Source organism: Triticum urartu, chromosome 1A, assembly GCF_056163025.1.
Source record: "Triticum urartu cultivar PI428250 chromosome 1A, HENAU_Tu73, whole genome shotgun sequence".
In the NCBI taxonomy this organism is placed as follows: domain Eukaryota; kingdom Viridiplantae; phylum Streptophyta; class Magnoliopsida; order Poales; family Poaceae; genus Triticum; species Triticum urartu.
The window spans coordinates 35,929,429-35,950,469 of record NC_141873.1 but is presented as its reverse complement, the minus strand read 5'-3'; the positions used below and the strand labels follow the sequence as shown (position 1 = coordinate 35,950,469).

The following is a 21,041-nucleotide window of genomic DNA, read 5'->3' as shown; positions in this document are numbered from 1 at the left end:
TTACAAGGTGTGAAGTTGAGTCAGACTCAATGCCCGACCACTGCAGAAGATAGAGAGAAAATGAAATATGTTCCCTATGCTTCAGCCATAGGCTCTATCATGTATGCAATGCTGTGTACCAGACCTGATGTGTGCCTTGCTATAAGTTTAGCAGGGAGGTACCAAAGTAATCCAGGAGTGGATCACTGGACAGCGGTCAAGAACATCCTGAAATACCTGAAAAGGACTAAGGATATGTTTCTCGTATATGGAGGTGACAAAGAGCTCAAGGTAAAAGGTTACGTTGATGCAAGCTTTGACACTGATCCGGACGATTCTAAATCGCAGACCAGATACGTGTTTACATTAAACGATGGAGCTGTCAGTTGGTGCAGTTCTAAACAAAGCGTCGTAGCGGGATCTACATGTGAAGCGGAGTACATAGCTGCTTCGGAAGCAGCGAACGAAGGAGTCTGGATGAAGGAGTTCATATCTAATCTAGGTGTCATACCTAGTGCATCGGGTCCAATGAAAATCTTTTGTGACAATACTGGTGCAATTGCCTTGGCAAAGGAATCCAGATTTCACAAGAGGACCAAACACATCAAGAGACGCTTCAATTCCATCCGGGATCTAGTCCAGGTGGGAGACATAGAGATTTGCAAGATACATACGGATCTGAATGTTGCAGATCCGTTGACTAAGCCTCTTCCTCGAGCAAAACATGATCAGCACCAAGACTCCATGGGTGTTAGGATCATTACAGTGCAATCTAGATTATTGACTCTAGTGCAAGTGGGAGACTGAAGGAAATATGCCCTAGAGGCAATAATAAAGTTATTATTTATTTCCTTATATCATGATAAATGTTTATTATTCATGCTAGAATTGTATTAACCGGAAACATAGTACATGTGTGAATACATAGACAAACAGAAAGTCACTAGTATGCCTCTACTTGACTAGCTCGTTAATCAAAGATGGTTAAGTTTCCTAACCATGAACAAAGAGTTGTTATTTGATTAACGAGGTCACATCATTAGTTGAATGCTCTGATTGACATGACCCATTCCATTAGCTTAGCACCCGATCGTTTAGTATGTTGCTATTGCTTTTCTTCATGACTTATACATGTTCCTATGACTATGAGATTATGCAACTCCCGTTTGCCGGAGGAACACTTTGGGTGCTACCAAACGTCACAACGTAACTGGGTGATTATAAAGGAGCATTACAGGTGTCTCCAAAGGTACATGTTGGGTTGACGTATTTCGAGATTAGGATTTGTCACTCCGATTGTCGGAGAGGTATCTCTGGGCCCTCTCGGTAATGCACATCACATAAGCCTTGCAAGCATTGTAACTAAGATGTTAGTTGTGAGATGATGTATTACGGAACGAGTAAAGAGACTTGCCGGTAACGAGATTGAACTAGGTATTGGATACCGCCGATCGAATCTCGGGCAAGTAACATACCGATGACAAAGGGAACAACGTATGTTGTTATGCGGTCTGACCGATAAAGATCTTCGTAGAATATGTAGGAGCCAATATGGGCATCCAGGTCCCGCTATTGGTTATTGACCGGAGACGTGTCTCGATCATGTCTACATTGTTCTCGAACCGGAGGGTCCGCACGCTTAACGTTACGATGACAGTTATTATGAGTTTATGCATTTTGATGTACCGAAGGTTGTTCGGAGTCCCGGATGTGATCACGGACATGACGAGGAGTCTTGAAATGGTCGAGACATAAAGATTGATATATTGGAAGCCTATATTTGGATATCGGAAGTGTTCCGGGCGAAATCGGGATTTTACCGGAGTACCGGGAGGTTACCGGAACCCCCCGGGAGCTAAATGGGCCTTAGTGGGCTTTAGTGGAAAGGAGAAGGGGGCAGCCCAAGGTGGGCTGCGCACCTCCCCCCTCCCCTAGTCCTATTAGGACTAGGAGAGGTGGCCGGCCCCCCTCTCTCTCTTTCCCCCTCGGGGAATCCTAGTCCAACTAGGATTGGGGGGGGGGAGTCCTACTCCCGGTAGGAGTAGGACTCCTCCTGAGCCTCCATAGGGCTGGCCGCACCCCTCCCCCTTGGCTCCTTTATATACGGAGGCAGGGGGCACCTCTAGACACACAAGTTGATCCTTGAGATCGTTCCTTAGCCGTGTGCGGTGCCCCCTACCACCATATTCCACCTCGATCATATTGTAGCGGTGCTTAGGCGAAGCCCTGCGACGGTAGAACATCAATATCATCATCACGCCGTCGTGCTGACGGAAATCTTGCCCGACGCTTTGCTGGATCGGAGCCCGGGGATCGTCATCGAGCTGTACGTGTGCTAAGAACTCGGAGGTGCCGGAGTAACGGTGCTTGGATCGGTCGGATCGGGAAGACGTACGACTACTTCCTCTACGTTGTGTGATCGCTTCCGCAGTCGGTCTGCGTGGGTACGTAGACAACACTCTCCCCTCTCGTTGCTGTGCATCACCATGATCTTGCGTGTGCGTAGGAATTTTTTTGAAATTACTGCGTTCCCTAACACCGGGACCAAAGGCCTCTTTTCAGCAGCCCAAAGGGTGGGAAGCGGCGGCCTTTGGTCTTGGTTGGTGGCACCAACCTGGACTAAAGGGGGGCATTGGTCACGGTTTGTGCCACGAACCGTGACCAATGCACCCTTTAGTCCCGGTTGGTGCCACCAACCGAGACCAAAGGCCTTGTGCGGCTGCGGCGTCGAAAGTTTAGTCCCACCTTGCTAGTTGAGAGGGGTGCGCAGTGGTTTATAAGCCCCACTGCCGCACCCCTCTCGAGCTTCTCTCCATTGCAGGCTTACGGGCCTAATTCTCACTGCTTTGCCTGTGGGCCTACTAGGCCTCCCGCGGGCCTGAATCCTGGCCCTTGGATGGGTTTCTAGTCGTATTCAGGCCGTGGGGGCCCAGTAGGTGGCATTTTTTTGTTGCTTTATTTATTTTATTTTCTTTTGTTTTTTGCTTTATTTTTTAATTCTTTATGCTTTTAGTTTTAGAAAAATTATAAACTTTTTGTTAATGCCATTAGTTTTCAAATTTGAAAACACTTTTTTTGTTTTTTTGTTTTCTTTGTTGCTTTATTTATTTTATTTCGTTTCTACTTACAACAAAATACTTATTGTTGCTATTTTTTTCCAGTTTTTTTGTTTTGTTTTCTACATTATTTATTTTCTTTTGTTTTTTGCTTTATTTTTTTATTCTTTTTGCTTTTAGTTTTAGAAAAATTATAAACTTTCTGTTAGTGTCATTAGTTTTCAAATTTGAGAACACTTTTTTAGTGTTTTTGTTTTCTTTGTTGCTTTATTTAATTTATTTTGTGATTAACTTTACTATAAAAATAGTTTTTTCCTGTCTTTTTGATTTGTTTTTTGCATTATTTATTTTCTTTTGTTTTTTGCTTTAATTTTTAATTCTGTTTGCTTTTAGGTTAGCAAAATTATAAACTTTCTGTTAGTGCCTTTAGTTTTAGAAAAATTATAAACTTTCTGTTAGTGCCATTAGATTTCAAATTTGAATAGTTAAAATTTGAATTCTTTGAAATTTGTGTGAATCACAAGTTTGTGATTAACTTACTAAAAAATGAGAACAGATGCGCTTATAGAAAAAATTCAACCTAAATTCATAGTAAATTTCTATGAATTTCAGAGAAATTCACTATGAATTTAGGTTAAACTTTTCTCTATTAGGGCATCTATTTTCACTTTGAGAGGAGCTCAAGAAGGCAGAGAGGGAAGGGCTTATAAACTGGTGTGAGCCCCCTTCGGTTGCCGAGGTGGGACTAAACTCTGCCCGCAACGAGGACCAACCCTTTAGTCCCGGTTTGTGGCACAAACCGGGACTAATGGTCATGGGCCAGGGGCGAGGACCAAAATTATAAACTTTCTGTTAGTGTCATTAGTTTTAGAAAAATTACAAACTTTTGTTAGTGCCATTAGTTTTCAAATTTGAATAGTTAAAATTTGAATTCTTTGAAAATTGTTTGAATCACAAGTTTGTGATTAACTTTACTTTTTCCAGTTTTTTTTTGTTTTTTGCATTATTTATTTTCTTTTGTTTTTTGCATTTTTTAATTCTTTTTGCTTTTAGGTCAGAAAAATTATAAACTTTCTGTTAGTGCCATCAGTTTTAGAAAAAATTATAAACTTTCTGTTAGTGCCATTAGTTTTCAAATTTAAATAGTTAAAATTTGAATAATGGTATTACGAGGGCCGAACCATAGGACATTAAAGCATTTCAAATGAACTCTGAAAACGTTAAAAGTTGGCATGGTATCATAATTTCACCCACATAGCATGTGCATGTACAAAACGGACAATGATAGCATGTTCGTGTGTTACAAAGTTGGCATGGTATCATCATAATAGTTGCGGGAGAAAGTCTTCACTTTTTCTTCGTTTGTGTCATTTGCTTATTGCGTCGTAACCATGGGTAATCTTCATCGTTTATCAGGATGCTTGGGTCAGCCTTGACATTGAAGGGAGGAATTTCATGAAACTTTTCATAATCTTCAGACATGTCTGTCTTGCCGTCCACTCCCAGGATGTCCCTTTTTCCTGAAAGAACTATGTGGCGCTTTGGCTCATCGTATGATGTATTCACTTCCTTATCTTTTCTTTTTCTCGATTTGGTAGACATGTCCTTCACATAGATAACCTGTGCCACATCATTGGCTAGGACGAAAGGTTCATCAGTGTACCCAAGATTTTTCAGATCCACTGTTGTCATTCCGTACTGTGGGTCTACCTGTACCCCGCCGCCTAACAGATTGACCCATTTGCACTTAAACAAAGGGACCTTAAAATCAGGTCCGTAGTCAAGTTCCCATATGTCCACTATGTAACCATAATATGTGTCCTTTCCGCTCTCGGTTCCTGCATCAAAGCGGACACCGCTGTTTTGGTTGGTGCTTTTTTGATCTTGGGCGATCGTGTAAAATGTATTCCCATTTATCTCGTATCCTTTGTAAGTCAATACAGTCAAAGATGGTCCCCTGGACAACAAGTACAACTCATCACAAACAGTGTTGTCACCTCTGAGATGTGTTTCCAACCAACTGCTGAAAGTCCTGATGTGTTCACATGTAATCCAGTCGTCGCACTGCTCCGGGTGTTTGGAGCGCAGACTATTCTTGTGTTCATCGACATACGGGGTCACCAAGGTAGAGTTCTGTAGAACTGTGTAGTGTGCTTGAGACCAAGAATATACGTCCCTGCATATTATTGAGTCTCTTCCAAGAGTGCCTTTTCCAGTCAGTCTCCCTCATACCGCGATTTAGGGAGACCTATCTTCTTAAGGCCAGGAATGAAGTCAACACAAAACCCGATAACATCCTCTGTTTGATGGCCCATGGAGATGCTTCCTTCTGGCCTAGCGCGGTTACGGACATATTTCTTTAGGACTCCCATGAACCTCTCAAAGGGGAGCATATTGTGTAGAAATACGGGCCCCAGGATGACAATCTCGTCGACTAGATGAACTAGGACGTGCATCATGATATTGAAGAAGGATGGTGGGAACACCAGCTCGAAACTGATAAGACATTGCGCCACATCACTCCTTAGCCTTGGTACGATTTCTGGATCGATCACCTTCTGAAAGATTGCATTGAGGAATGCACATAGCTTTACAATGGTTAATCAGACGTTTTCCGGTAGAAGCCCCCTCAATGCAACCGGAAGCAGTTGCGTCATAATCACGTGGCAGTCATGAGACTTTAGGTTTTGAAACTTTTTCTCTGGCATATTTATTATTCCCTTTATATTCGACGAGAAGCCAGTCGTGACCTTCATACTGAGCAGGCATTTAAAGAAGATTTCTTTCTCTTCTTTCGTAAGAGCGTAGCTGGCAGGACCTTTATACTGCTTCGGAGGCATGCCGTCTTTTTCGTGCAAATGTTGCAGGTCCTCCCGTGCCTCAGGTGTATCTTTGTCTTCCCATACACGCCCAAGAAGCCTAGCAGGTTCACGCAAAGGTTCTTCGTCACGTGCATCACGTCGATTGAAGAGCGGACCTCTAGGTCTTTCCAGTAGGGCAGGTTCCAAAATATAGATTTCTTCTTCCACATGGGTGCATGTCCCTCAGCATCATTCGGAACAGCTAGTCCACTGGGACCCTTTCCAAAGATTACGTGTAAATCATTGACCATAGCAAGTACGTGATCACCGGTATGCATGGCGGGCTTCTTCCGGTGATCTGCCTCGCCTTTGAAATGCTTGCCTTTCTTTCGACATTGATGGTTGGTCGGAAGAAATCGACGATGGCCCAGGTACACAATCTTCCTGCATTTATCCAGGTATATACTTTCAGTGTCATCTAAACAGTGCGTGCATGCGTGGTATCCTTTGTTTGCCTATCCTGAAAGGTTACTGAGAGCGGGCCAATCGTTAATGGTCACGAACAGCAACGCCTTAAGGTTAAATTCCTCCTGTCTGTGCTCATCCCACGTACGTACACCGTTTCCATTCCACAGCTGTAAAAGTTTTTCAACTAATGGCCTTAGGTACACATCAATGTCGTTGCCAGGTTGCTTAGGGCCTTGGATGAGAACTGGCATCATAATAAACTTCCGCTTCATGCACATCCAAGGAGGAAGGTTATACATACATAGAGTCACGGGCCAGGTGCTGTGATTGCTGCTCTGCTCCCCGAAAGGATTAATGCCATCCGCGCTTAAAGCAAACCATACATTTCTTGGGTCCTTTGCAAACTCATCCCAGTACTTTCTCTCGATTTTTCTCCACTGCGACCCGTCAGCGGGTGCTCTCAACTTCCCATCTTTCTTTCGGTTCTCACTGTGCCATCGCATCAACTTGGCATGCTCTTCGTTTCTGAACAGACGTTTCAACCGTGGTATTATAGGAGCATACCACATCACCTTCGCAGGAACCCTCTTCCTGGGGGGCTCGCCGTCAACATCACCAGGGTCATCTCGTCTGATCTTATACCGCAATGCACCGCATACCGGGCATGCGTTCAGATCCTTGTATGCACCGCGGTAGAGGATGCAGTCATTAGGGCATGCATGTATCTTCTCCACCTCCAATCCTAGAGGGCATACGACCTTCTTTGCTGCGTATGTACTGTCGGGCAATTCGTTATCCTTTGGAAGCTTCTTCTTCAATATTTTCAGTAGCTTCTCAAATCCTTTGTCAGCCACAGCATTATCTGCCTTCCACTGCAGCAATTCCAGTACGGTACCGAGCTTTGTGTTGCCATCTTCGCAATTGGGGTACAACCCTTTTTTTATCCTCTAACATGCGATCGAACTTCAGCTTCTCCTTTTGACTTTCGCATTGCGTCCTTGCATCGACAATGACCCGGCGGAGATCATCATCATCGGGCACATCGTCTGGTTCCTCTTGATCTTCAGCAGCTTCACCCGTTGCAGCATCATTGGGCACATCGTCTGGTTCCTCTTGATCTTCACCAGCTCCCCCCGTTGCAGCATCACCGTATTCAGGGGGCACATAGTTGTCATCGTACTCTTCTTCTTCGCCGTCTTCCATCATAACCCCTATTTCTCCGTGCCTCGTCCAAACATTATAGTGTGGCATGAAACCCTTGTAAAGCAGATGGGAGTGAAGGATTTTCCGGTTAGAGTAAGACCTCGTATTCCCACATTCAGTGCATGGACAACACATAAAACCATTCTGCTTGTTTGCCTCAGCCGCATCGAGAAACTCATGCACGCCCTTAATGTACTCGCAGGTGTGTCTGTCACCGTACATCCATTGCCGGTTCATCTGCGTGCATTATATATAATTAAGTGTCCAAATTAATAGAAGTTCATCATCACATTAAAACCAAAGTGCATACATAGTTCTCATCTAACAACATATAGCTCTCCAGAGCATCTAATTAATTAAACCATACATTGAAACTATGTAAAACATTTCAATGCGAAAACAAATACGATCATAATCGCAACCAAGGTAACAATTGATCCAACGGCATAATGATACCAAGCCTCGGTATGAATGGCATATTTTCTAATCTTTCTAATCTTTAAGCGCATTGCATCCATCTTGATCTTGTGATCATCGACGACATCCGCAACATGCAACTCTAATATCATCTTCTCCTCCTCATTTTTTTATTTTTTCCTTCAACAAATTGTTTTCTTCTTCAACTAAATTTAACCACTCGACAATAGGGTCGGTTGGCATTTCCGATTCACATACATCCTACATAAATAAAATATATGTCACATTGGTCGGCATAATTTTCATAAACAATAAATGAACCAATAGTTATAAAGATAATATATATACCACATCCGAATCATAGACATGACGAGGGCCGACGGGGGCGGATACCAAAACCATCGCGCTATATAAGATGCAATAATAAAAGTAAGAAAATAATACAAGTATCTATGTAAACATACAAGTAAGAATATTTTTCCTTTCAGAAAGAAGATAAGAACAAGAGGCTCACCACGGTGGTGCCGGCGATGAGCTCGGCGCGGGTGATCGACGGCGGTGAAGACGGGGATGGGGCGTGACGGACCGCTAAACCTAGACAAATATTGTGGAAAATGGAGCTTGGAGGTTGAGCTTGGATAGGAGAAAGCTTAAGTAGTGTGGCTCGGGCATTTCATCAAACACCTTGTGTGCATAGGAGGTGAGCTAGAGCACCACCAAGCCCTCTCCCCCTCGGCCAGAAAAAGCCAGAGCAGTGTGCTCTGCTCTTACGCGAGGGGGTATATATAGGCACTTCATTGGTCCCGGTTGGTGGCATGAATCGGGACCAAAGGGGAGCCTTTGGTCCCGGTTGCTCCCCTTTGGTCCCGGTTCATGCCACCAACCGGGATCAATGGTGGTGGGCCAGGAGCGAGACCCATTGGTCCCGGTTCATCCCACCAATCAGGACCAAAAGGTTCAGATGAACCGGGACCAATGGCCCAAGTGGCCCGGCCGACCCCCTGGGCTCACGAACCGGGACCAATGCCCCCATTAGTCCCGGTTCTGGACTGAACCGGGACTAGTGGGCTGACCTGGCCTGGACCAAAGCCCTGTTTTCTACTAGTGCTTGTACGTGGTGTGGAGGTGGCGTCTTGATGTCAATACTGGATGCTAGCGGAGGTACTAGATCCGTACTGTGTGGCTGTGCAAAAGTTAAAGTTCACGAGTAATTTGAAGTAAGAGCATTAATAATGAACACTCTACTAGCTGACGTAGGGTGCCACCAAAGAGCGATGATATACACACGGCATGCGTTGGACGAATTGTGCGCGAGCGTACTGATCCAACCGTACATGCGTTGGACAAAGTGCAGGCCGTCCGCTTGATCAAGCATCGTGCAGTGTTCGGCTACCATCTATGGCAAAGGATTGCTTCCTCCAAACCTAACCGTCCAAGGACAGGCGATTTCTCCAGAGGCTCCGGAATAGATCAACAAGGACCACTGAACCGGATGCGGCTTGCGTGCGGCCTTGGTGTGCGACCATCCGTGCAGCCTAGGCATCGCACGGCTGTGGTGCACCCCCTCCCGCTCCAGGTTTTCTCACCCAAAAAGAAAAAAACAAATACAGATCCTAGCAAACATGACGTGATCACATCAAGAATTTCCATAGCTTTCCATACCTTGTGAGATTACTAACAACAGATGCCGGATGTCCTCAGCTGCCGCCTGGCACACTGGACATTAACTTAGAAATAGAAGTTATTACTTTTAACTCGGTCGTTCAAAAAATTATACTCCGTCCGATCCATATTACTTGTCGCTCAAGTGACAAGTAATATGGATCGGAGGGAGTAAAACCATGAAAGTTCTATCTCTTGGGCAGGGGGTTTGCACATAAGCGCCTTTGGTCGTATGATGACTATATGAGACTTAAAAAAAACTTGAATTTATTGTAGTATTGCCTCCATTTATACTGGACCGATCCCTCGAACCAAAGTTGGCTTGTTGTTTGCACGTTCCTTGATGTTTACAAAATGCTGATAAAGAAAGACTGTGTCTTCATCTGCATCTGCATGTCTGTCTGCCAGTTGTCCAAGAACCTGTATCCAGTACGTATGTCCTTTACAGAACAGCCGAATTGCATTTTGTTTGCAGGGGATCGATGCTGTGTGGCATGCGCAAGGAAGAATAACTGGCACGTTAGAGTGAAGCCAACTACTCTCTCCCTTTCTCTCTCTATATATATCAGATATTGCCATTCGATTGCGACTACCAACTGTACCGAACTCTTCATACGGTATTGCTAAATACTTACATATATAGCTGTTGAGTTGGAATGGCCGGTGTGATAATGGACATACCCATCAATAGGAGCGTCGTAGATGACCTTCCCGTGCCATGTCATCTCAAGCTGTTCATGGCGGCAAGCTATGGCGATATGAAGAAGCTACAAGAGCTTCTGAGCTCGTCCACCTCGTTGGCGAGTGAGGAGGCCGGCGACTCCGCGGCACTGGCGGTTACCAGTGAGGAGAACTCGGCACTCCATGTGGTAGCAACCGACGGGGACAGCCAGAATTACCGTGACTGTGCAAAGGTGATCCACCGCAAGGCCAGGCAGCTGTTGTTCAAGCGCAACAGGCACGGCGACACGCCGCTGCACCGCGCCGCCCGGGCCGGGAACACCGGCATGGTCTCTTACCTGATCGAGCTCGCGGCCGGCGACGGGGTGGCCAAGGACATGGTGAGGTTGCAGAACAACGATGGGAGGACGGCGTTGCATGAAGCGATCGGCTCTGACGACCGAGAAATGGTGGATGAACTAATGTCAAAAGACAAGGAGCTGGCCCAAGTGAATGCATCTGATGGTACTTCACCACTGTTCCTAGCAATCTCGCTGGGTCATCACAGCATTGCTCGGCAGTTGCACGGGTATGACAAAGACTTGTCCTACTCTGGCAAAAATGGACAAAATGCCTTACATGCTGCCGTTCTTCACAACAATAGTAAGTATATATATTTTTTTGCGAGGGTAGAAGTATATACTTACATACATGCTCTTAATCATTATTCCCGTTCGTTTCGGAGTACATTGTCATTCTACCTTCTGGAAATAACTTTGCACCATTTTTTTCCTTTGTACATGTCATTGACCATCTCGACATAACTTTGCACATTACTTTTCCTTTTGCATACTCTTCTCTTTTGCTGTTTCCAATGCTATTTATTACTCCCTCCTTTCTAAAAGTTAAGAGCGAATATAATAAGGTGTTGTAAGAAGCAGACTATAAGTGTTTAAATATTACATTACTACTGGCGTGAAGGAGAGAGAAGAGAGGCGGATTGTAGATTAAGAGTCTTTTGTAGCACGGGCGCTCGAACAAAGTTTGGGATTGTGGGATGTGTGATGTATTAATAAAGTTGCACACATTTATAGCTAACTAGTATACATGATGATTATTAGATTGGCCATAGATGAAATGGTAATAAACAATAGCCAACGGTTAGATGACATTTCGAACGCATGGTATTGACTTACAATATTTATGAAATTTCCAATGCATGGTATTTACTTATAATATGTCTTAAAATTAGAGAAATGGCACATACCATAGAGTTATTTTGCAGCAAATATAACAGAATGATTTTTATAAGTCCATTTCGTATTATTTTCATGGATTAGTGGTCAAAGTTATAAAATGTTGACCACACACATAATAATGCACTATTTTGGAATGAATGTAATAAGATATTGTGAAATTCATCCATTGCTGTGAGCCTTTGGATCTAGATTAAACCTCAATGGCCTTTTGGCCCATTTCAAAATTGTTCTTAGTTGTGGATTGAACAATGTATAACTCCACTTGCATTTTAGGCCCAAAATATCACACATATATTTTGTGCAACTTTACACGATGTATTGTGCAATTGAATTGACTGAGCGATAAGGGTTTCTCAGTTTCTCATGGGCTGGGAATCAACAATATATTAGAATCACTCTTAATCATATAACTGTAGATATTAATATTGTATTATTGTTATTATATTCTAAAATTTAAATAGAAGGTCTATATCATCCTCGAATCATGTCTAGTGCTGCATGATTTTATATTACTAATACTTTAAACAATCTGCATTACTTTGATGGCTTTTTCGCATGATAAACATGTGATTTTTAATTACAAAATCATTTATAGATAAAAATATATAGGTCCATGAATCTTTAAGAAATATATTGATATACTTTTATTTATGTAATTAGGCTTCCTACCAAAAAATGCTTTTATTATGACAACTCGTCTAATATAACTTTTACTGTAAGTGTTATTCTCCTATACCATATAACTATTATAATAGTAGTAACTAAAGGATAAAATTTAGCATAAATAATTTTAATGGCTCCATGTGATTGCTTCATCCAGTTTTAGTCTGAACATTTTTTATGGTAATTTCTTGGTAAATCAATTTCGTTTTTAGTAAAAAGTCATAAAAATATATTAAAGGTGAACTTGCTCGAACTTATTTTCAGAAATATTTCAATCATTTTTATTAGAAGTCATTTGGAAAAGTTTACAACAATGGAAACATAAAAGAGAAGATATTATTTTTTTATTTCTTGAACATGTTATCATTTTTTAATAATAATGTCTCAAACACATCAGGCGAAAAGCTTAATTTATTTTATTTTTAAAAATTTAGGAATTAGCATGTCGATATGTCAGTACACAAAATGTGAATCAAACAGTAGATGATATATCGGCACACGCGTGCGCTGCGGGACATCCAAATACACATACCAGTAATGTCTAAACATGAAATCCAAATACAAATATCTGTAATGTCTCTATTATATATGATGGTGATGATTATTTATTACTAATATAGTTCTTATAATATTACAATTGTCTTGTCCGTCTATTCTCTATGGAGCTAGCCCAGTTTTTAGTTCAAGAATCAAACACATTTTATTATTCACTTAATGGCAAGGTTGTGAAAACTCATCGCACCCATGTGCATATTTCTGTCATCTCTTATCTTGCTAATACAAATTCGAAGAATCTCACACGTATAAGTATAAAGAGTATATTTAATCAATTTGTATATGTAGCATGCATGGTGAACATAGTTTTGGAAGACCTGTTAGCATATTTTTATGTGGATCATCACCAATATTTGAGATATTGGAAGAAATATATTAATGGCCCATGTCCTTCCAAATTAACACCTTACAAATTTTCAAAACGAATTATCACTTAGCTTTTGACTTTGTCAAAATTTCATTGGCAGATAATTCCACATAATGATAATCAATAACTGTTTGGGATCAAACATTTTTTAAAAAAATTCTCAGGAATTTATATTTTATACATGTAATGCCAGACAATTTAGCGGGTTACTATGCTTGTCACCACCAAATTTGAGCTCGAGGTTTGAACCTAACAATTTGACTGTCACACATCACATTATTAGGAATTAGATGAATCTAGTATATGTATAATTATTATGCCAATCGACAATTGGAAGTTATATTTATTCAATATGTATATGGCGTTATTGTTTAGAAAGACATGTAAACAATTTTTTTATCTGGGTCATCGGGGAAAAACGGAGAGATTTCCAGAAGTATATGGATATCAACTATTTTATGTCCTTTTAAATCAACACCCTAAAAACGCGTTTTTTGGTAGCCATCTCATCCAATCCATGCATGCATCTCGCCAATCTAATGAGTCACATGGTGTAGGCCAATAAACGATTCAATTTGCCATGTTCGTTTTTTCTTAGAAACACAGTACAAATGCAGACACGCACAAAAACATACATATAGTGACCCTATAAACACACTCATGCACACCCTACCCTTATGAGCACCTCCAGAGACTGAGCTGGCGGATCTTGATATTGAAGTCACCACTGCTGCCTTGCTATCATCGGAAACACATTTATGAGACACCAAAACGTCAAACCTTTGGTTTGAACCCTGGTGGGATGGGGGTATCACTGCCCTTATAATCCTCTAACCAGCGGTAGGTTCTTCGTTAATTGCTATTAAAATTAGGGATTGCCTATGTGGATACACCATGTGGCTTGTTTGCCTTATATATGTTGGTACTTATACAAGTATACGATTATAACTTCTTTAGAGATGTATTTACTTATGTGATGTTTTGATGTGATAAATAATTAAAATTTCAAAGATATTTTGATGAATGATTATAACAAGTTGAGAAGAGGGATTAAGATCTTCAAACCAAGAAAGTATAAACTAAAATTGGGACACAATCTCTTTCAAAGCGTTTGTCGTTGCCATTTAGCTTTAGCAATGTTTAACTCGATTAAGGGCAACTGTAGGAATGGCACGGGAGTTGCTACTCTGGACCAAGGAAAACCAGGAAAAAAGAAAGAAGCTCGTTGAACAGCAGGACGATTGTGGAAGTACGCCAATGCACGTGGCTGCATCAGCAGAAGACCCCTCTTTGGAGTTTTTCCTTTTCGCTTTTGTTGACAAGAGCATGGAAAACAGTTCCTTCAGCCTCTACTATGATATTGCACCATCCAAGTTGTTATACCACTTCTATGCTCGGAGGGAACACCCAATGTGTCTACTGGCGGATGTTGAGCCTTCTTTGGCATTTCAGCCTGACAAAGAGGGGTCGTTTCCGGTGCATGTGGCTGCCTCGGCAGGCAGCTTGGTCCCTATTATCATCTTGCTCTTCCGCCACCCTTCTGCCTGTGCCGCCTGTGCCAGATTGCGTGATGCTGAGGGAAGGACCTTCCTTCATGTTGCTGTTGAGATGAAGAGGCTTAATGTGGTTAGGTTTGTGTGCAACAGGTTATCAGAGTTTAAGTCCGTCATGAATATACAGGACAATAAGGGGAACACTGCTCTGCACCGAGCTGTTGATGGAGGGAACTGGGATATATTCGGAACCCTCATCTGGAACCCCCATGTTGCTTTAAATTTAGCAAACAAGGATGGAAAAACCCCCATGGATATTGCGGAGATAAAAGCTCCTTCAGCTTCGGGATTTAATTTTGGAATGGTACGTACGTAAATGCCTGGCCCGTACTGTTCATATTCCATGTATTTTCTTAAAATGTATCCCATATATATTTTGAGGTTCAATAGTTTAACCATGTTTTTTAACTTATTTGGATGCAGCATGCACGGCGTAGGATACTTGGGTCTCTAACCTTTGCAAACGCTCAGAACGGCAACAAACGGCGCGATCTTTGTGCCATAGAAGAGGAAAAGACATTTGATGAGACGGTCGAGGACGGGAAAATAACAAGCTTCGCACAGATTGTGGGCATTGGATCTGTGCTGGTGGCGACGGCGTCGTTCACTGCAGCCTTCACCATGCCTGATCCCGGCAACTCGTACTACTACGCTTTCAATGGGTTCGTCCTCTCCAACACACTGGCATTCATCTGCTCCGCTTTAGCCACCTTCAGTCTCATATACACCGGCGTAGCCGCACTCGACATAGAGAAGCGGATAGAGCTAGTATCCTTCTCTCTGGCGCTGCTCATAGGTGCGGGGAGAAGCTTCTGTGCCGCCTTCGCCTTCGCCCTGTATGTGGAGCTTGACCCACTAAATCACAGGGCAGCCATCGTCTCCTGCACCATGACAATTGTTGCGCTGCTCGATGCGGTTTGGTTCATGAGGTCGATATTCACCGATACAGCACTTGCTCTTAGGAGGGGATGGGGCAAGCGGCAAAGCATCGAATGGAGATCAGTGGGCGAGCGATTGGTGAGACTGGCGACTAGATTCCTAGCCAACATTGTCTATCTCTTCTGGCCCTACATCGTAATCTTCGGTCTCTTGGAAACTAGAAAGAACATCACTGGACACAACAAGCTGGGCTGATATTGAACTCATCGATCGGTACAAATACTATTATCTGTTTGTGTTAATGCATGCACGCAAGGTTGTGTTATACAACATCATCCTACATACTATTATCTGTTTCGAATTGCAGAACAATATTGTATTTTTAACCCTCGCAATGTATTTCTTTTTCTTTTCTGTTTTGCCGCACTGTGTAATTATTTTGTATATGGGACATATATTATAAAAGGATTACAAGGTCATGTATCTGAGTACCTTTGTCTGGCACAAATACTATTTGGAGGTCGCATGGTTGAAAATGTATCACACTTAACATTTTAATCAAAAAACTGTAAAACTAAGCCACCTATGACTATAAGCCACCACAGCGATTCGGCATCCGCGTGCGGGCATCGGATCGCTTAATTGAATACTTTATATCTTCTTTTGTCACCACCCTTCAGGCATTTGTTACCGCGTGACTCCTCGCTAGCCGGCCGGTCCATCATAGCAGGGCTGCTGCTCCTTGAACCGATAAGGTAAGATTTCTTTATCAGCGTTGATGCACATGTTGTGTGTCAATTTGGTGGTCGGGAAAATTAAAATTTTACCTTAAGCAAAAATGATTGACGATATATTTCATGCCCTACAAGAAAGATTTCGATTTTGATCAGTCCATTGTTTCTCATGTTTAATATCATGAGCATACTACCGGTCTTTTAAGGATGTATTTTTCATTGCTAATTACTTCAGCATCCTTGAATGGTGATTTTCTTGCTAACAAACTCCTGTTTAGATGCTAAGCATTATGGCAGCAAGATTCTTTTGATTGCCACTTACTTCAGTATCTTTAAAACAGCCAGCGATGCCCACACAGGCACTAGAGGGGCTTCCCAGTTTATGCTTGAGAGTGCATTTAGCACTTAATGGTATTTTGGTGTGATGACACTATGGTTAGTAGGACGACTAATGACGGTTTGGTAAGATTTCTCTCAGGTTATTGGTTCCATGGATATAATTTGTGGAGATGATTGACCCCCACTAAACAACACCTCTCTCAAGTCCTCATGCACAAAATTAATATTTGACCTTGGACTAATCAAGATATATATGAACTCAACTACTACAAACAAGCCAGCATTCTGTTCGGATGTTCGTGGTGTGCAAACCTGTTGTGCTTGGTTGTGTGCGCCCTAATCTTAGAGAGATACCGAAATGGTCACACAACAGGCCTAAACCCTACATGTTTCAGTTAACCCGAACTTAAAACTGATTTTGACTACACTAATTCGATTAGTCAATTCTACAAACCGAACTAAAAGGGGCGGGCTCGGGCTCCGGACGATCATGTGGGCGGGGGTGGGCTCGGGCTCGGGCTCATGCTCGTTTCCACAAAAGGGGCGGCCACGGGCATTGGCATGGCAACAGGGGAAGCCTCCAACGTAGTTTCAATGGGAACTGTGTTAGACTTAATCTTGATTCCATGTATCTACATTTTTAGTTTTGTTCAGCATGTAGTTAGTTGTTAGGGATCTGCTGGCAGATGGAGCTTCATTTGAGCGTGCAAGAGGTGATATGCCAGAGCGTCCTGTGATACGGCGAGTACGGCGAGATGCCGATGGTGACGAGATGCTGCCGGGCTGCGTGATGCGGCATAACCGTGTGAAGCGGATGGACGAGACCTGAAGCCGATGACAAGCAAAGAGTTGCGGCTGAGTGAAGGGCTGAGTTCTGCTAGTTAGCTAGCTAGTTTCGTTCGTGTAGTTAGTTTTAGATATGTCCTAGTCCTGTGGCTGTTGGAGTGATTCCAGGAATAGGATAAGGCCGGTTAGTGCATGCATAGATTAGTCGGGTTAGTTACTTCGTGCATGTAGTTGGGGTAATGGTCAAGTAGTGGCGTGAGTTTTGCATGGGAATTGGGACATGTCAGGAGTGTCAACCTCCTTTGTATATATTCCTTTGAGTAAAGAGAAACGAGGTCGTGAGGGCACAAGCAAAATGTAGCCACGGTGGGCATCAAGGAAGTTCTCTTGGCAAAGCCAGTTTGGTCTTCTTCCTTGGTGCAGTGTGTGTGTCTATTGGATGTGCTCCGGTAGTCGAACGAGCAACGTCGTGCGTTCGTTGCGCTCCAATTGGGAATCGACTACATAGTAGCCGAACGAGGGCCCTCGTAATCACAACGCCTGAACAATGATCTCCCTATTTAGTTTCAATTTTCGTTCTCCATGCTGGAAGAAAAGGCCGATAAATTTAGAACAGACACCAATGACTGGCTCCTAAATAGGGAGATCAGTGATGACACAATATCACTGAGCAAGACACCTGTCGCAGCCCGTCTGTAATGACATATGGTCAGTTCAAGGTGGATGATACCTACCCTTATCTCTGACCAGTGTACACTTGACCGGCCAGTGTTAACTGCCTAGGTTAGCCTAGGTTAGCCCTCAGAGACTCATCACTGACACTCCTTTCCGAGCCCATCGGTGATGAAGCTCAGCACTGACTGGTGCCCATTGACGGGCCAGTGACGCGGGGTTTGTGCTATGTCGACCTGTAGAACTGGCTCCATCTAATCCAAAATAAGAAGGAAGAAAAGTGACGTGAGTATTAGCATGTCACCAAGATTGAAAAGTCATATTTAATACAAATTATGTTTAGGCTGTTGTACACCGCCTTAAATAACCATGAATGTATCAAGCTTAAATAGATTCACCACTTGTGTTTGGTTCTTGCTAATGATGAGTAAATGATAGAAAAGGGGTATGTTTCCGAGATGGCCATTTTGGCTCTGGGTGCATATGCTCTTGGATGAACAGTACTCCCTCCGTCCCAGTTCGCAAGGCAAAGTTTTCAAATATCTTGGCCCAAGGTGAATTTCCATTGGCTCTGATTTTCCACGTAAAAACGTTAACCATCGGCGCTGCAATTAATTTGGAAAGTGAAAAAAACTTTATTTTCTAGTCTTTAATTGATTTGGCGCGATATTTTTCTCTGCCCCGCGCGCTCCTTCCTCCTTGGGCGCGATATTTTCCCCTTAAATTTTGCTAGCGCGCCCAGATTTCTTTCCTAAACCAGAGATTTGATTCCGCGCGCAAGGATTTCGTTCCAAACTCAAACGAAAGCAACGCCCAGATTTCTTTATATAGCCATGGACTTACGTAGACGAACAGCCCAGTCTAGCGCCAATCTCATCTCCTCTCCTCCTCGATTTCATGGCGTCGGACAGGGGAGCCGAGGGACATCGTCGTCCGCCGCCTCTTGGCCTCCGAGGCCTGACTCACGCTGCCTTCCTTCCTTGTTCCGGCGATGGCGGCGGCCTTCCTCCACTCGGTCTTGCAGGTCGAGGACCAATGCCGTCGTTCTCCATTGGAACGGCTGCCTCCACACCGGTGTCCAGCCCTAGCGTCGGAGGGAGACGCCGCGTCGGTCTGTCGCGCCCACCTCGATCTCCTTCTCCAAATCAGGCAGGCTCGTCGAACTGGGCCACCTCGCGCGGGCGGGAGCGGCAGTGCAAGCGCCGCCGGAAGGACGTCCTCCTACGTCGGCTTGAACATCATGAACGGCTCCATCTGCGTCAGACCAAATTCGTCCGTATTCTGCACGAAAGGTACGTAGTCCTTCTTGCCTGATCAAGATATGTTGTCTCGTTCGACGATTGCATCAGGAAACTGCCTGCGAGTCGCTGCTGCAGGATGTTTGCCTCCGCTGATCTCCTTCCTTGTAGCTGTTTACTGTTTTGCTGTTGTTTTAGTTCTTTCTATGTTGTTTCATTCTGAACTATCTTTCAGTTTGGGGAGTCAGGATCTGTGAGCCGTGTAATGTACGTACGTAGATCTTAGCTCTCCATCGATTGTGTGAAGTGAAGAATAAAAGGCCTTCGTCAGCCACAGCATGAGAGACGCTATGTTTCATTAGGAATAATTTGTTCTGTGACCGTATTTTTTTCTTGTTTGGCCGTACATAAGATCAGCTATATGGATTCCGAATTGCTTGTTTTTGCTATGTAGACCGTACCAGTGAGTTTGCTGCATCTACTAACGGCAGAGAAGGCGGCTGGCGTGGTGCTGGATATAATCCAAATTTTGAGAACGCTGACGAGTATCCTCCACGGCCGGAACATGTAGAAGCACCTTCTGCAAAAGAGATTGATTTGAGTAGGTTTTTCATCTCCAACTCAACCATGATTTGTTTTCAGTTTTGTTTAGTAGCAGCATATTTGGTTTGTGCTTATGATTTTTTTTCATGTATGTAGATGCTTTGGCTAACAAGAATAACAGAGAACAGTACACTGTCGAAGACAAGCGTAATATTTATGCTATGCTGCTTGCTCGAAATGGAGAGCGTGGAAGGTTAAAGAATGGGGTTTTGGATTCTGTTGTACGTGATGCAAATTGTTCTCGGAGGTGCGTGAGTAGGATTTGGAATGAAACGAAGACAGGAGGTGGCGTTAACTCTATCAAGAACAATTTGAAGTTAAAAACGGGAAGGAAGAAAATGAGTTTGGATATTGAGGCATTAGAAGCCATTCCACCTGGTGAGAGGACCACAATTCGACAAGTTGCTGCTGGACTTAACATGTCCAAAAGCACAGTTCACCGTAGGTATGAAAAAAATCATTAGTTCTTACATTTCGATGATGACCGAAATCATGATCAACTTTTCTTGTTTCTGTCTAGGTTGAAGGAGAAGGTAATGAGACGAGTTTCAAATGAACTGAAACCTTCATTAACTGAAGCCAACAAGAAGGCACGTGTGGCGTATTGCCTTGAGAATTTGGAGCCAAGTTCATTGGAGGACAATCCCACTTTTAAAGCTAGTTTTAACAAGGTTCATTTGGATGAGAAGATCTTCTACCGCACAAGGAAGACACAGAAAATGTACTTGAGTCATAGAGGGGAAGCACCAAAAAGAGAATGCAAACATAAAAACCACATCCAGCAGATCATGTTCTTGTCGGCTATGGCAAGGCCAAGGTATGATTCTCAAGGAAATTGTGTGTTTGATGGAAAAATAGGTGTGGGCATTTGTTGATTGGGTGTAAGCTCAAAAGAAGAGTGCTAACAGGTAAACTACCATGATGTTTTTTTAAGCATGATCTACATCAAGTGTGAAATTCGTTTGCTAAAGTAACATATTTTTTTCTTTCAATGTAGAGGGAGAGGAGAATGGGAGCTCAAGCCTTCATCTTCGGTGGACACCAAAGTAATAAATATACTTAAAACAAAGTAGGAATTCGGAACAAAAGTAGGGAGTACATTGTGCAGTATGTACTGCCTGCTATAAAGGAAAAATGGCCTGAGAGT

General features: G+C 43.1%; 1 protein-coding gene and 1 pseudogene across 2 annotated transcripts; both read left to right on the top strand.

Moving 5' to 3' along the window:
• Window positions 1-10,198: 10,198 nt before the first annotated feature.
• LOC125545770 (protein ACCELERATED CELL DEATH 6-like) lies at window positions 10,199-15,978 on the top strand. The gene is made up of 3 exons (XM_048709828.2): window positions 10,199-10,909; window positions 14,256-14,947; window positions 15,067-15,978. Exons 1-3 carry the CDS (start codon window positions 10,243-10,245, stop codon window positions 15,775-15,777), a joined length of 2,070 nt encoding a protein of 689 aa, XP_048565785.2. The 5' UTR covers window positions 10,199-10,242; the 3' UTR covers window positions 15,778-15,978.
• Window positions 15,979-19,044: 3,066 nt separating this feature from the next.
• LOC147988820 (uncharacterized) lies at window positions 19,045-20,769 on the top strand (annotated as a pseudogene). Its single transcript, XR_015611127.1, has 4 exons — window positions 19,045-19,345; window positions 19,746-19,892; window positions 19,991-20,339; window positions 20,415-20,769. The product of XR_015611127.1 is annotated as an uncharacterized LOC147988820 (transcript).
• Window positions 20,770-21,041: the final 272 nt, after the last annotated feature.